The sequence below is a fragment of the Brachyistius frenatus genome, unplaced genomic scaffold (genome assembly GCF_029030835.1).
Source record: "Brachyistius frenatus isolate BFR_SWC_R1_liver_20210118 unplaced genomic scaffold, ASM2903083v1 Contig_64, whole genome shotgun sequence".
In the NCBI taxonomy this organism is placed as follows: domain Eukaryota; kingdom Metazoa; phylum Chordata; class Actinopteri; family Embiotocidae; genus Brachyistius; species Brachyistius frenatus.
The window spans coordinates 2,016,777-2,033,085 of NW_027210663.1; the positions used below are offsets into that span (position 1 = coordinate 2,016,777).

The 16,309-nt window shown below is 41.9% G+C and overlaps 1 protein-coding gene across 4 annotated transcripts; it reads left to right on the forward strand.

The window, feature by feature from the left end:
* The first annotated feature begins 250 nt into the window (after positions 1-250).
* LOC138625668 (neuronal calcium sensor 1) lies at positions 251-14,785 on the forward strand. Of its 4 annotated transcripts, none has more exons than XM_069706754.1 (10): positions 251-395; positions 1,143-1,289; positions 2,329-2,463; positions 6,114-6,138; positions 10,381-10,519; positions 12,506-12,584; positions 12,948-13,036; positions 13,113-13,190; positions 13,783-13,890; positions 14,378-14,785. In XM_069706754.1, the coding sequence occupies exons 3-9, from the start codon at positions 2,400-2,402 to the stop codon at positions 13,879-13,881; spliced, it is 573 nt and encodes a 190-aa protein (XP_069562855.1). In that variant the 5' UTR covers positions 251-395; positions 1,143-1,289; positions 2,329-2,399; the 3' UTR covers positions 13,882-13,890; positions 14,378-14,785. The 4 variants fall into 4 exon arrangements, with proteins under 4 accessions (XP_069562855.1, XP_069562854.1, XP_069562853.1 ...); XM_069706753.1 differs by having other exon boundaries at positions 252-395; positions 2,321-2,463; XM_069706752.1 differs by having other exon boundaries at positions 252-395; positions 1,143-1,271; positions 2,321-2,463.
* The last annotated feature ends 1,524 nt before the right edge of the window (positions 14,786-16,309 follow it).

Below are 16,309 nucleotides of genomic sequence, written 5' to 3' on the forward strand. Positions count from 1 at the left end.
AACCTCCCCCCTTTCCTTGTACTCATGAGCTTACTCGGTGAAATATGGGGCAATAAAGGGCCCATTATATGTAAAAGAAACACGTCAGTCAAGAAGTTAACCTTTCACTGTGTGCGAAATGACACGTGTAAAAGGCTCTTAAAAGCGCACAAAGAGTCCTTCTACGGCCACGAGAACCGCGACGTCAGTGTCCCTGGCACTGAGCTCGGATGGTCGGGGCCAGCAGCAGAAGCCGCAACGTCACTCCCTGACGGCGGCATCAGAGCAGCACGGACGGCCATCCGCGCAGCAGCGAGTCGCTCGCTCCGGAACTCGGCGGCGGAAGACGAGCGTCGGACGGCGTCTCTCTCTCTCTCTCTCTCTTCTTCTCCCTCTTGTGTGGACTCGCCGCTCAGGTAAACCGCAGAAGCTTCTTTATACGTGGAGAAGCTTTCATTCATTTCGAGGTGTGGTTTCTGTTTTTATTGTTTTTTTTAATTTCTTTTTCGGTGAATTAGCTTCACGAAACAAGCGTGAGCAGCAGACGTTGCGACTACAAAGACTTAGCGAGCTTCCCGCACTGTAGCTGTCGTACTGTAGCCATAAACTGTGTGTTGCTATGGTATTGCCAGGCAACATCCCACCTGCTGCCGCCGTGACTCCGCGCACTCCTGTCTACCAAAACAAACATGCAAAAGAAAGCGCTTTTCCCGTGTGGTAATTGTTCAAAAAAAAAAAAAAAAAAAAAAAAATGTGTGTGCATGTGTAGGAGTTGAGCCATTTTGGTCCTAGCCACCTGTTTGACTTCTACTGAATCGACCATTTCTGACCCCCGCCCCCCCGAGTTCAATTTATTTCCATTTAAAGCCCTTTTAGTTACCCTCCGGATTTAATCGACCGGCACTCTCCTTTGCCACACACTGTGGGTTTTTTTTTTTTTTTTTTGCCTGCTGGCTCTACATTCAGCAGCTGTGGAAAGGGCCGTGTCGGATCTGAGTTGTTTGTTCATTTATTTTTTATTTCTTATTTCCCCCTCCCCCCATCCCAGTCAAGTGGCCATGTGTCTGTGGCTCTAGGTGACAACACAGTCCCGTTTCCACTGAAAAGCAGCACATGCTTGTGATCGCCCTTTGTAACTGCTGTTTGCCTGTTTATTTCCACAGCGTCTTAACTTTACCACCCGGGATCACAAAGGCTCCAGCAAAACACAAGATGGTGAATACCAGCGTGGCACCCCCCCTCCGAAGGACATCTCCGGCCGTGGACGAGGAGAGCAGATGTTTGCAGTGAAGGTGCCTACAGTGCATACGGTGGGGTTTTCTATTCTGTGGCTCAGACAGCTGCCGTGGTTAGGCATCAGTGCACGCCAACTGTGCCAGGACTGTGATATAAAGAAATTCCATTATCCTTATCTCTTGGCTGCTGTGACAGCGAGGAGTGAAATCACCATGCCAGGCTGTCGTGACGAGGCCAGGAAGGAGGTAGAATTATGAGTCAGAGAATGGAGGAGAAAAAGAAAACTGTCACTCCTCAAATCTGCCTGTAAACTTGGTAGACAGCTCACACGCTTATTTTAAGAGCAGCACCAGATCTTTTCTTTTTTTTTTTTTTTCCATTCAGCTGGCATCCAGGACTGTAGAGACCTGGCATCTTTTTTTTTTTTCTCTCTATAAATAATTACTGAAACCTTTAAAGCCTTTTACTTAAACTGGGATGTCTTTAAATTCCAAGGATGCGAGTTTGAGAGCAAAGTGCAGCGGGGTGCATCCAAAGTCGAGCTCTGTTCACTGTATTTTATTTTACACACCTCCTTATCTCAGCTGTCAAGAGGGAGGATTCTTTTCTACAGTAACTTACCCCGAGCAATAGAGATAGTGGTGGGAAAGGAGGGGTGGGAGGAGTGAGAAGAACAGAGAATGACTGTGAGGGAGTGAGCGTGCTTTAACCCAGTCACTGAGTGACTCTCGTATCCAAGGACGAAGGTAGCAACGCATCCAAACGCCACTCCTCGCCCACGGACTGCTGTGAAGAAATGAAGCGGACACATAGGCACTCAACGGCGCTCATATAGACTCAACAACCCGCCGGGCCTTCGACACAGGGGCTCCTGGGGCTTTGACTCGTCTGTCTGGAGTGCCAGGGCCGATGACTGAGCACATCATGACCACAGCTAGAGTGAAACACACAGGACGATAGACTCTCTTAGCTTGAATGGGAGTTTCTTTTTCTTTTTTTTTCTTTTTTTTTTTTAATGCCAAAGCAAAACAAAAGCTTGTTTCTCTGATTTCACTGGAGTCATTGCACCTAATCTGGCCCCACGTTTGTTGTATGTCTTTGGCAGAGGTGCAGACTGGAGAGGAGGTAGTAACAGGTGACGCGTGCCAAAGTGGATTTGGAGGTGTGGAGGAGAGCTGAAGATCATGGGTAAATCAAACAGCAAGCTCAAGCCAGAGGTGGTGGAGGAGTTGACAAGGAAAACCTACTGTAAGTACCTTCAGGTCGTTTTTTTGTTTTGTTTTTTTTGCTTGTTTTTGCAAGAAAATCCTGCACAAACTCTTTTAAACTAGCTGGTATAATAACTAAGTAACATTTTGGCCATATAGGTAAAATATGACACAGTATGCAATAGGAATATCTAACATTGATTTTATTGCTGCTGTTTTCATATTCATTTCATCATTCATATTTTCCGCCCACCACACAGGCTTTACAGTAAATAGCCCTGCCTGCTGGGATGTATTGGGAATCTACAATTTTCTCATTATTGATAGAACAAAGTTACATCTAAATGTAAGCTCAGAATAAGCTCCCCATTTGATTCAAATTTACATTTAAATGTTGTGTGGCAAATTGTATTCGGTTAAATTCTGGCAAAAACACTAATCAGGAATATTTAAATCACGCTGACAAAATGTATGAATATGGAGAAGCTGAGTTTGTGTCAGCTTTTGAGATGGGAGTTTTTAGAGATTTATATGCTGTTCACAGACTCAGTATATGAAATTATTCTACTTTTAATATGTTCAGAGACTGATAGATTTAGAATATGCAAAGTGTAAATCAAATCAAGCCTGCAACAAGTCTAAATTATAATCTTGCTGCCAGCGACGGTGAGCTCACAGAGGAGACTGACCTCAGTCAAAAACAGGAGTGTTCGTGCGACATCGCAAAATTACATCTATTACTCTTGTTCCTCTGGACTTATCAGGACTTACAGCATTTGCTTCTACCACCTCGCCAGCAGTTATTTATTGATATGTCCTGCTGAGCAGCAAAACAATATTTCCTCCTGCACAGTTTTTCAATCAAATTTGAGCAGCAATCATATTCATAATTACCACCAGCTTGGAAGACACTATATTAATCATCAGAGTGTTATTTCTGGAGCACAGTGTTATTATTATTATTATTATTATTATTATTATTTGAGCAGCTCAGTGTGCAGGTGTGGGTAGGAGTTGACAACCATTGGCTGCTTAATGACAGTGTTATTTGTGTGGTGGGTCTCTCCACAGCAGAAGCAAGGAAGCCTGTTGTAGCAGGAAATTGCTGTGGAAGAAGATTAGGCTTCATGCTGGGCTGGATTGCTTGCTGCTGTCCTTTACTCTCTCTCTCTCTCTCTCTCTCTCTCTCTCTCTCTCTCTCTCTCTCTCTCTCTCTCTCTCTGGGTGGCTCTCTTTCTCTCTTACCCTTTCACCCTGTCTCCCTCGCTTTACCCTCTAATTGCCCTCTTTGAGCATGGAATGGAATAGTATAATTAGGATCTTATCTGGTTAGCGTTGCTGAGAGGGTCACCGAGCTTTCTCTCCCAGTGTGATCACCCTCCCTTGTTCCTGTTGTTGCTTGACTTCAGGCTATCATTTTTTGCTCTCCATTATCCCGCTCCCTCATTTTCTTGCTCTCCCATGAGAATCTCTGTCTGCTATTGTAGTCCATACACTTTCTTTTGGTTCTTGACAGATTGGGGACTTTGTAAATTTCTCTGTGCCTATATGTGTTTTTGTTTCAATGGTAGAAGAAGAAGCAGGTTTTTTTTCCCCCCGGCATATAGTGCTCTGCACGTGTTACATTACTGGGTACTGAACTTTGATCATTTAATAGCAGTGTCTGAATTGCTTTGGTACTATTTACTGTCAAAAAATGCCTTGTCATTTGGTACCAAATATAGATATTTAGGCTACATCCAGACTAATACTTTTTTGTTTTAAAACATACGTTTTATGTTGTTTGCGTGTGCAGGAGTAAATCTCAACAACGGCAGTGAGCTTCTCCTTATGTAGAATCTTATGAAGGCATCTCGCCTGCGTATAAAATCACTTGCGCAGTTGGCTAGTTTTCATCTACTGATAGCATGTGAGGCGTTTAGTGAACATCAATACATTTCAGTGTCTCGCGATAGATGTGAAGCGTTTTGGGGACGTCTGTAAATACAGAAAACAACCTGGATTGCGCTCTTACTGTTATGTGCAATGTAATTTTCTTTTTCTTAAAATTGATTTTTTTTTCCAAACTGGTATCGAAAAAAGTATTGTTTAGGAACAAAGTCAAGGTATCAGCACCGACAATGTTTGAGGCAACATTAAGCTTTGCAAAGGCTCTGCAGTGATTTTCCTGTTCTCAGTGAAAACTGTGGAAACCGGTTGCAGCCTCAGATTTACTCTTAAGAAAGGAATTCAGCCCAGAAACGATTTTCTGAATGACAGTTCTGGTGTCACATGGTGACCAGCAGTCCTACTTAAATGTCTGCAGGCTGCAGACGCATATAATAGCACAATGATTTTGTAAGTTGTCAAAGAGACGATGACACGCACAGTGACAGAATCACAATGTGCATTTGTTCTAGGAGTCCCTGCAGGGCCAAATCGGTCAAGTTCGTCCTGCGCTCTCCTGAAATTGGCTGATTGCGTTATTGCCCGTTTGGCTCTGACAGAGTTATGCAATACATTTTTCTTATTAAATCGTAGCCATGGAAAATTGCCAACATTTTTGACGGCATTGACTTTCGAGGCCCGTTTAATGGCAGCTTGGCCTGGTGGACAGTATTGAGATTGACCATGACATTTACTGTGCAGGAAATGGTCACATGATGGGTTTCTTGGTGAAATGCTGAGCAGAACAAATTGAGATGGAGATATATGCAGCCAAAAGCTGCTCCTTATCAATAGCCTCTATGATTCTGTTCTGGCCCTGTGGCAATCACATTATTAAAGACGTTGTGTTAATTTCATGGTGAAGTGTTTACCTTTGTCATAAATATATATATATTTTTTATCATCTGATCAGTCTGCTGCAATGTGACAGTGTTGGATAATGGTAATTTTAAAATGTCCTTTTTGTAGCAAGTGAATGTCTCGGCATTCATTCCCTCTGTTTGTTTTGTTTCCTCGGTCGAATACCTTTGGTAGTAACCATGACTATGTGTTGCTCAAGGTTAACCATTGCAGTACATGGAATTAGCGATTAACTGACTAGCCGTCTGTCGGGCCTCCAACAGAAGTAGTAGTAGTCAGCATCTATTCTCTGATTTCAGCAGCAGCATCATGAATTCAGAAAGTGTCTCTCAAAGGACCTGCTGGTTAAACTAATGCTATTGACTTCCAGCCCTTGTTTTCATGAGTAACTCCAGGGGCTAAGAGGCCGAAAATTGCTTTGGTTACTTGAGAGAAAGTAAAGAGACAAGGGAAAGCCGTGTGGGATTGGTTGATTGGATACTGGCAGATAATGGTGCTTGTGTGGGCATGCTAACACATCCTACCGCCTTAACTGTTCTGTTTCTTAAATCTGTGGCTGACCTTCATTCCCTCAGGCTTGTTTGTCTTTTTGTGGCTCCCTGGGGTTCATTCCCACTTTTCTATTACTACACCAGCCAGGAGAAGTTCTTCTTCTTCTCTTTTGATAATATATTAGAGTCAATTAATTCTACTCTCATGGAAACACGGGTCTTTTTTTTTTTTTTTTTTTTTAAATAATTGCAAATTGTTGTGTATCTTTTTAAGGATATGTGTTGGAAAGGATTGGGCCAAGATGATTAACTACCACGCTCCTCTGTTCCATCTAACAGCACGCTCCTTTCTTTTCTAGGACAACAGACGTTTTCCTCTAAGCTAATGTCACTCTTTATTTTTCTCTTACAGTTACAGAGAAAGAGGTGCAGCAATGGTAAGTGTGTGCATTCATTTTGAACAAGTATTACTCCCGTCATGTATGTCAGCGCTTGTATCTTCACCGACAGAGCTCACAGGACTCGGAGGATCTTGCGTTGATCCACTTTGATATTTGCTGCCCAGGATTTTTTTTTTTTTTTTTGAATGTGTGGACAGTGTATTTACAGTTTGTTTGATAGTTGATTCGAAGCCATCTCCCTCACTCTCCCCTGAAGACAGATGAGGTCTGAAAATAGAACGACTTTGAAGCCTCCCTGAGACTGAATGACTTTGAAGGCTGATAATACTGATACAAACATTTCCATGTTGCATTCCTCCACAACCTTTTTGCTCTGTTTGCAAAAGGGATGGCCGATAACAGACTGGCGGGGGCGCAAGGTTCTTTCACTTTCAGGCACTCGTGGCAACATGGCCACAGAGCTTTCACAAGGTTGCAGATTAGTAATCCTTCCTGTCTGTACCTTCTATTAGTCAGTGTGACCCGCATCACCATCATCCAGCCTGTGTCTGATCTCAGTCTGTATTCATGGTGTTGAAACATGTATTAAAAATGAAAGATATTTCTTGAAACAAAGACACAGTCCAGAAAAAGTAGCAAAACTGAGGTGAGAGTGATCGTTACTGTTAAGTTGTGAATTTCGTAATGTTTCCCCTGATGAGACGGTTTGACAGCCGCTAGCACACGGATAAGAAACAATACATTTTCATTACAGAGATGATTCAAGCATGAGAGTAGTCATCGCTTTTGTTTGCTGCATGCGGTTGGGCTATTGTTTCTTTGAAAATCAAAAACAAAGAGCAGTGTATATCAGAAGAGGGAGCTCTGTAATGAAGTGATCACTCTCCCATGCTCCCACTTCAGTTCTCCTACTTTAGTTTTGCATTTCACGACCTAATTCTGCATGAAAAGAGCTCTGCCTCGAGAGCTAGCCGCTCTTCATGTGCCCTGTTAAGGGGCTTTACGGGGGGAAGGAGCCCGGCCACATTCACAGCCGCATACTCGTAGCAGCGTTAGACATCAGTGGGCATTGGCAGGTCCAAAGCCTTTGCGCTAACCTGTCTCTGGGGCTGTCTTGAGTGCACTGGGGCAGACCCCCCCCCCCCCCACCCGCCCACCCGCCTTAAACCTTCACCCCGCCGGCTGTGCAGCCAGCTAACTCGCCATCACTCTCACTGTATTTCACAGGAAAGTTTGCATGAGCCCTCACTTGAAGATCAGCAACAATCAACGCGGCTGAGTGTGAGGGATGAGAGGGAATTTTATCAGGGGAAATGCCAGATGGCGCGTAATTAGAGCACAGGCACAGACACAGAAGAATTAGCAGGGTTAGATAAATGCCTTTGTTGTGCATTAACTTTGTTCCCCTTTCTAATTCTCCTCTAAGGGAACATCATTAGTATGCCAGAGGCCTACCTGAAATCAATAGCAAAATGCCATAGCTCAGTGATGTTCCTGCCAGCATGGCAGGAGCAAACGAAACATCCTGCGCAGCTCTTTAGCAAACCACCAGGGTAGAGGCCAAGGAGAAGAAGCCAGTGCCAGTAATAAATACTTTATCTTCATGCCGGCTCCCCAGTGTGGTCGGATGCACAGTGTCACGTCTGCTATGTCCCCACAAGTACAGAATACAGTTGCATTATTACACTACTTCAAGTACAGTCTGACTGTGTGTGGGTCATAGCACCAGAGTCACCAAGTAAGATCTCATGTACGTGATGTGTTCTTGGCAAAAGAAAGTGATTCTGATTATGAATCTGATGACCAGCTGACACTGACGACATGTTTACATAGTGGTGCAGTCATTACTTTATACACTGAGCCAGTGTATGAGTGTGCACTGCTTATGTAACTGCACTGGTTGTAGCATAGTAAACGAGTAGTCATCTTTATATATACATAAACAAATAGATGCTACTGTTGAGTGTCTGCCTGAGCAATACACGATCGATTACATTTAAAAGTTATTCAGCAGCCATTAAAACTTGAACAATGTTGAGCTATAATAAACATCAGATGACCTATAGTAGTGTATGATGTGGGCAAGCTTTTGCAGTGGGCATTACATTTGTTTTTAATAGTATAATAGTATAATAAATACAATAAATGCTGCTGTAGCGAAAAAAAAATTCCCCTTGGGGATTAATAAAGTATCTATCTATCTATCTATGTATCTATTTATCTGTCTGTCTGTCTGTCTGTCTGTCTGTCTGTCTGTCTGTCTGTCTGTCTGTCTGTCTGTCTGTCTGTCTGTCTGTCTGTCTGTCTATCTATCTATCTATCTATCTATCTATCTATCTATCTATCTATCTATCTATCTATCTATCTATCTATCTATCTATCTATCTATCTATCTATCTATCTATCTATCTATCTATCTATCTATCTATCTATCTATCTATCTACAAATAGGCTTTTGCTAGTAACTAGTTAAAGGTGAACTGCATTGATTTAACACATCACAGTCTCTTTACAAGTTTTAGAGGGCACGACTGCACACACGTACGGGATGTATGTATGTGTAGGTGCCAAGATGACAGTGTTTAGTTCTGCCGCATTGATTTTGATCTGGAAAAATGGATGGATTGTCCTTTGAAACAAAAGATTTTTGTCCGGCAAAACGGCTTAAAATAGAAACCTGTTTCAAACCTCAGAGAGTCCTCATCAAGGTTATATGAATGCTTTCCCACCATTATGTTCCAATCAAAAACACATTTATGCACTATAACTTCTGTGATGCTTTGTTAGAAAACAGATGGTCTAATATAAATGTATGTGATAAGCACAAACATCAATATTCCAATCTCCAGATATTAAGCCCCCCTCATATTATTTAAAAAGTGCATTTGAATATTTATGGTTCAAAATATGTATTCAAATATGTATATCTATTTTTTATTTTTATTTTATCACAGCTTTTTGTTTACTATTGTTGCACATGTGACACAAAAATATGTCTTTACTGCCAGGACAAAATATACTGGGATTTTGAATGCGAAGCTACTACTCTATACTGCATTTTGTTCTGGTTTTGCACGTTATTATGTGAACTGAATTCTCTCTGCCGAAACTGTATATTCAGAATGATACTGTATGCTACATTACAGTTTGTCAGTCAGTCTTAAACGTTGGTTGCAGGACTTGATATTTCACAGTCAAGCCTTAAAGGACTAAAGAATTCAGGTGAAATGGGTTCTTTGGATTATGATACATGCATTGTGCGTTCTGTACTTTGAATACCATTTAGGTTACATTCAGCATTATATTGAGCTCGGCTTTCATTTCCCTGCGTATCTCCAGATAATTCAAATGTGTGAGAATTACATGGTCCTGCTCTCTTCTTGCTTCCCTCCTCGCTGAACTTTTTCCCAGCTGCTCCTCAAAGTGTCTCTCGCCATCTCTTTGGCTATTCGGAGCTGGCTTCATTATCTCCGAGGCAGATTAAAAGTAAAGAGTTTAAGAAGAGTGAGTGGAAAAGATCTGTCCTGGCCTTCATTCTTCATCAGAACGCTCTGTCTTTCTCTCTCTCTGGCCTTAATTATAACGCAGCCTTATTATGAAGAGCCTTGACTGAATCAGAGACGAACACGCAGTGCTCCCTTGTGTGAGCTTGCGTCATTTTTGCTGTTGATCAGGAAGAGAAGCTTTTTGCAACGCTTTTTATAGCTAGAGAGTGTTATTCCCTCCTTCTCCTACTATTCATCAAGCGTTTATTTTTGTGAAGGGAAACTCTCTGTTCCTTGCGCTTCGACCTGTTACAATCTAGTTCCACTGTGCGGCTGCCGTCTTCCCTTTATGAAGACATACAAAGAAACTGCCTACCTTTGAGTGACTGCACTTGAAATTGCTTATGAATGTTTCTATATTTAGGCCAATAGAGAGCTTAAGTTGCTCTCTAGATATGTCATTTCCAAGAGGAAGCTCTCAGACTTATCTATCAGCTACGCATATTATCAAAAGAGGAGCAGAAAGTAATTTGATTAGAGTAACCACCCTGGGCTTGCTATTGGATTAGGGCGATCGTCTTATCTGTGAATGAGACAAATAGCTTTGCTCTTTACCTTTTTGATCTCACACACTCTTTCAAACTGAATCAGTAATGCCTTCTGTAGAAGTGAAGCGGTGACTTTAGTCGATCATCCTTCTAGCCCCGTCTTGTCTTGATTATAAATGATCTTTACACTGTAAATGATACTGTATATTAGTTTAAACGCCCTCTAACCGGCCTTTGTTTTTCAGGTACAAAGGCTTCATCAAAGATTGTCCGAGTGGGCAGCTGGATGCTGTGGGCTTTCAGAAAATTTACAAGCAGTTTTTTCCTTTTGGAGATCCCACGAAGTTTGCTTCCTTTGTCTTCAACGTCTTTGATGAAAACAAGGTTTGTAATCGAATTAATTTGAGGCTCAGTGTTTATCCGGCCTTCCTGCTAGATAAGACAATTTATGTTAAAAGGGACACTGTCTGAGGGAAGACCTAAACTAAAGCTCTTTATTATTAATACTACAGCTCCTTCTTTCTGGCCAGTCACAGTTTGAACAGATTAAAAGGGTGTAAGGAAATCCTATTATTATTATTATTATTATTATTATTATTATTATTATTATTTATTATTATTCCAGGACCCTCCTGTTTTTTTTCTGGGAACTCCAGGCTCTCGGGTTAGTACAGTTATTTACTCAGACCCTTCTGAATGAAGGCTGTTTGTTTTGGACATTGCAATTTAATAAAGTCCAAAATGTATTCAAAATATACTGTAACAATAAAATGTTTTGTACAATTGGAAATTCAATTTTCAGTGCAAATTTGTTGTTCGTATTTTGTGACAGCTTTAAGGTTAATACAAACATATCTCATATATTTTGCAAATGTTGGAGGATAATAAAACTCTACCTGAACATACTGATACAGTATTTCAACATCACAGAGGAGTCTGGCTGCAAAAATATGCACTTTGCAAAGAGCTGGAGATGAGTCATAGCATTGATATTAACACATCATCATAACCCTTAGTTTTGTGCCAGAAATCCGTTTTTTAGACTGTGCCAATTTTTTTTCAGAAGCTGTACATATTTTTTTGAGAAGGAAACTCCTGTTTCTGTTCTGTGGCTGCATCCTCTGAGGATTTGAAGGCATGATGACGAAGCAGGTTTTAACAAGGCCAACCTGTTAAAGCCACATTTGTGTGAAGTAATCCATCTCATTGCAGCTGTGCATGATTATTAAAATTGTGTTTAGGAAGACAAACCGAAGATGAACAGCTCCTAGGATCTCAGCGTTGCCCCTGGAGGTTTATTGACTTCAGTTAAGAGGCTTTGTTTCGGGAACATCAGACAACCCCCCCCCCCCCCCCCCCCCCGTCTGATGTTTATCTATGACCTTCATTAGCGTTAGGCAGCCCATGGTTCGAGAATGCAGTGATTTTAACGGTTTTTATGACCCCCCCCTGGTCTGATGTTTATCTATGACCTTCATTAGCGTTAGGCAGCCCATGGTTCGAGAATGCAGTGATTTAGCGGGGTTACAGGTGGGCAGCTGATGTAGCACGAAAACCTTTCGCAATTCAACACAGTCCTTTTGTATCTGGTGAGAATACGAATAGACCAAATCCTGAAGGCTACACTACCAGGAAATTTATTTATATGCATTGCTTGTTCTCCTCAAGCTGTTGTTTTCAGTCACAATGTGAGGGGAATTCCTTTTTCGCTGTGCAGCAAGTGTCGTGCATTTGGTCAAGACAGGAGTTCATAACTTGATGAATTGGTCTGATTTAGTGGCATTTGAGCCATTTTGAACTTCCAATTTACATTTGATTATCTTCCCTGTCGGCAGACTTCTGTCTCTGCTGCACAAAGTGTCATCTTCAGCATTCAGGCCACAGGTTTTGGAGGGTTAATTGGAAATTTGGAGCTTTTCTGGTGAGATTCAATGTGTTGGATTGTAACAAAGCCGAGAGGATGTAAGCGTCCGGGGAGAATATTTTCTACCTTGTTGGACAGAATTATCTGTGATGCCCTTTCATGATTTGGGATGATTAAAAAAAACGTGATACGTCTTTGCTCCCAATATGTAGTGGCTGTGTGTTTGTGTTGTGTAACTTTTAGACTATGAGCCAGAAGCATCCATCTTACTAATGACCAGAGGTGACATATTTCTGCCTCAGGAGAGAGCCAGGTGCAGGGAAAAAATAGCAGCTGACTTGGAGCAAACGTATGGCCCCGTTTTCAGCAGAATACAGCAAGGGCATCTTGAAAGAACAGCAAGGAGTTCATGAAAGTACAACCATGGCAAGTGTGAAGTAAGACAGTCGTCTTTTCTCTGGGTGATTTCCCTTCACTCTCTTTCTCTCCCTGTCTGGTCACCGCAGGACGGACGCATCGAGTTCTCCGAATTCATCCAGGCCTTGTCAGTGACTTCTCGAGGGACCCTGGACGAGAAGCTGAGATGTAAAAAGATGCACTCTCCTCCTCCTTTTTATTTAAATGACAGGATGTAGGATTGACTTCCACACATTGCATATGAAAGAGGACCAGTGGGATGTGAGAGAAGGGCAAATAAGAGATTATTACCTAAAAACAGCTGGCATCTGCAGGCGGGGGGGGTCATGACCGAACCCTCTCCTGAAAACAGAACATCCTAGAAAAACTTGTAATTTTAACTTTTAAACCTGTTATAGAGTGGGATCATTATTTATGTCTGCTTTATTTGGAAATCTCAGTAGCTTTCTGATTTGAATGTAGAGCTCATCTACCAGAAATAGTTGTGAACCTCCTGTTCGCTGCGGTTAAACATATTTTTCTTCTATACAGGGGCTTTTAAATTATATGATCTTGACAATGACGGCTACATAACCCGTGACGAGATGTTGAACATCGTGGATGCCATATATCAGATGGTGGTAAGTTTTCTCAAACATTAAATATTTAATCCTGAACTGTTTGAATTGTACAAAGTGTAATGATTTGCTATTTTAGGGAAACACTGTGGAGCTGCCGGAGGAAGAAAACACACCAGAAAAACGAGTGGACCGTATTTTTGCAATGATGGACAAGGTTGGTATTTAATATGAAAGTCTTAAGTGATAAAAACAGTATTAATAATAACCATTTGATGTTACTTTCTACAGTTTGACATCAAACTCTGCTTGATAATGACACAAGTGCAGTAATAATCATGAGTTTACCAGGACTGAATCTGCCTGTGTTGCTGCCCTCGGGGGCTCTGATATGGGCACTGTTAAGTTTAGAGCTGTTAGCTGTAGCCACCACAGTGTCACTAACACTGCATGCAGTCTATAAACATCACATATAGTCTTCTCAACCACTGGCCCTGTGTGCAAATGCTTACTCCGCCATCCAAGAATCTACTCAGCTTTAGTGAAAGATGAGACGTAGCCTGCATGGGCATGTTTGTCAGCACACCACCGCTAGGATCAGCCCATAGGACTAACGGCGCAGCACAGCAGCGCTTAGTGATTTGTATTTGCAGAGAGTGGCTACCATCCAAGTGCAGTGAACCAAAGATCAGTCCGACAGCATAGAACAGGAGTAACATGATTTAGCCTGAGAGCCTCTTTTGCCCCCTGCTGGTAACTCTGTGTCAAAGCGTTGCAAGGCATCACTTTCATTTTGTTTCATGTTGCAGAATGCAGATGGGAAGCTGACTCTGCAGGAGTTTCAGGAAGGCTCAAAGGCAGACCCCTCTATTGTTCAGGCTTTGTCACTCTATGATGGACTTGTGTAAGAATGTAAGGTGAGTGGGGGATTAATGAGCTTCTGCTGCATACTTCTCTGCTTGGGTGATTTTAAATCCCGGGTCATTCTTCAACTCCGCGCAACGACGCTGTGTATCATCAAGGCAAAGGGAAAAAAAAAAAAAAAAAGATTCAGTCTGTGGATAGAAACCAAAGTGAGGAAGCCACTTTCTGCTCTCAGTTTGTTCTTATGAATTATTCAAATGGCCCACTTGTTTACTGGCAATCACATAGTCTTGCAGAGCTGAATGAAGAGCGAGACAGCCTTCTCATCTCACTGCCTAATGTAATGCACTAGCCGCTGCCAATTGTTGCTGACATCCTGCTCAGCGTTTTGTCAACTGTGAAGTGAGCTTGTGAAGACATATTTTTAGTAATGCTGCAGCTCTGTTTAGTGATGATCCGGCATGCTCTGAACACACCCAGGTATCATAATACTGCTCACTGCCAACTACTCAAACGGTAATCCCTCTTATAACTTCTCAGATGGATCCAATTCAGCATCTCCCTGCCTGTTACGCATCAATACAGCACCATCACACCTGCAGTGGGAGGAAGCCACATCTTCTTCTTAACTTGATCACCCAGAAGTGGACTGCAAACTTTTGTTGCACAAACAAAGGGCATCTGTGTCCAGTCGCTGTTCGTCTACGTTTCCAATAAGGATGGTTAACAAATATATCCTCTGATGTGACCGAGAATTCGCACACGTCAGCAAAACAATCCGTCATTAACCTGTGCTTCTACAGCTACGTGGCGCCACGTACAACCTGGAGTGTTGTGGGCTGTGTTCGGACATTTCTGTAAGCGCATTGTGGTTTCGCCCACGGACAGTCCAAGGAACCGAATTCCCGCGGAGATGTTTGTGTGTTCACATGCTGTAAAGCGTCGGATGTCTGTTTCATCAACACCTGGAGAGACTCTAAACCCGGGAGAATCTGGAAAAACGTGTTGCTGCGTGATAACGCTAACGTAAAGTTATAAAGCAGTAGCGTGTATATTGTATAATGTAAATACAATGGTAATTTATTTTCTGCTTTGCTGCGTTTATGGGAACTTCCTCATAAACATGGAATGAAGTTTTATTTTTTATCAAAGGTGTTGAAATGTATGCACTGTATTTTTCATTATTATCATTGGATTGTTATTTTTCTCATGCTGAGGTTTCCTTTTCTTGAGCGAACAGGGTTTTTATTTGAGGAGGAATGTTGAAGTAGCACAGAGTTTTCTATGGATTATTTTACTATGTTTGCAGTCTGTGCATCCTGTTGTGTTTCCATTTCCCTGTTAGCACGAGCGTCTAGTGTCCACACCGTTGCGCAGCTTACTTCCTGGACAACACAACCAGCTCTCCCATTTTATGTCTGAATCGAGGCTCAGTATTTCTTTTGAGAGCATCCACCCTCAACAACACAAAGCCCTGGTCATTGAGAAGCACAAACAGACATCAATTCTGTTGTAAAGCTTTTACGAGCTCTCTGGTTCCAATTGTCTATTTGGTATTTGTCCTGTGTGAGGCCGGAGCATGTGATGACGCCCTTTTTCATTCTTGGATTATTTTAGTTAGAGCATTACAATGTTTTATCAGCTTCACTGATTTTTATGCCTTATGCAAATGATAATTTACTAAGTTATAAATGTCATTTATCTGTTGATTAACAGTATAAGAGCACAGAATAAAATGCATTTAAGTGGCTAACTTTTCTATTACTGTATTATTAGTCTGTACTAGATAAAAAAAAAAAAAAAAAAACACGTTTAATTTTTTATACACCAGTTTTTGGATAATTGTATTGCTTTTAGAATGACTGTTGCTCGTGTCTATTTGTAAAATTTGAAACTTTCCTGATGGTACTCGCATATAAAAATAATCCAAGTTTGCACAGACCCTAATGCAATGTATTTAAAATGGAACCTATTATCAGTCCAGTATTGCACTGCAACTACACCACTAATAAGGAAAGGTGTCATGTCAAGCTTTAGTGCCTGTTCTGCTTTGAAACCCAGAATCTAACATGCCAACTTGCTCTGTGGTGTACGCCTGCACTGTATGGTTGTTAAGTGAACAATGAACTGCATAAAACTGTGATGTCTTGGCGTTGACGTGTGGTTTAATGAGGCTCGGTGACTTCGGCTCTCTGAGCCTGCTCAGACCTGCTCTGTTTTCTCACCATCAAGGACAGATGCAAGGGATACGGAGAGGACGAAGTGTCCAGTGGCCTGACTGTACGCTGGTCTGTCCCTCCGGTACATCTTTGTTTCCTTTTGTATTCTATATAAGTTTAATATGTAGCTGAGTGCAGTAAAACAAGTTGATGTTAAAGTGAACAGAGTCTACCGCTTTGGAAGAAGACACTGAATTATTTACAGTCAAGATGAGGGCTGGATCCCTCTGTGAGGTCTGATCTTAGACAGTCT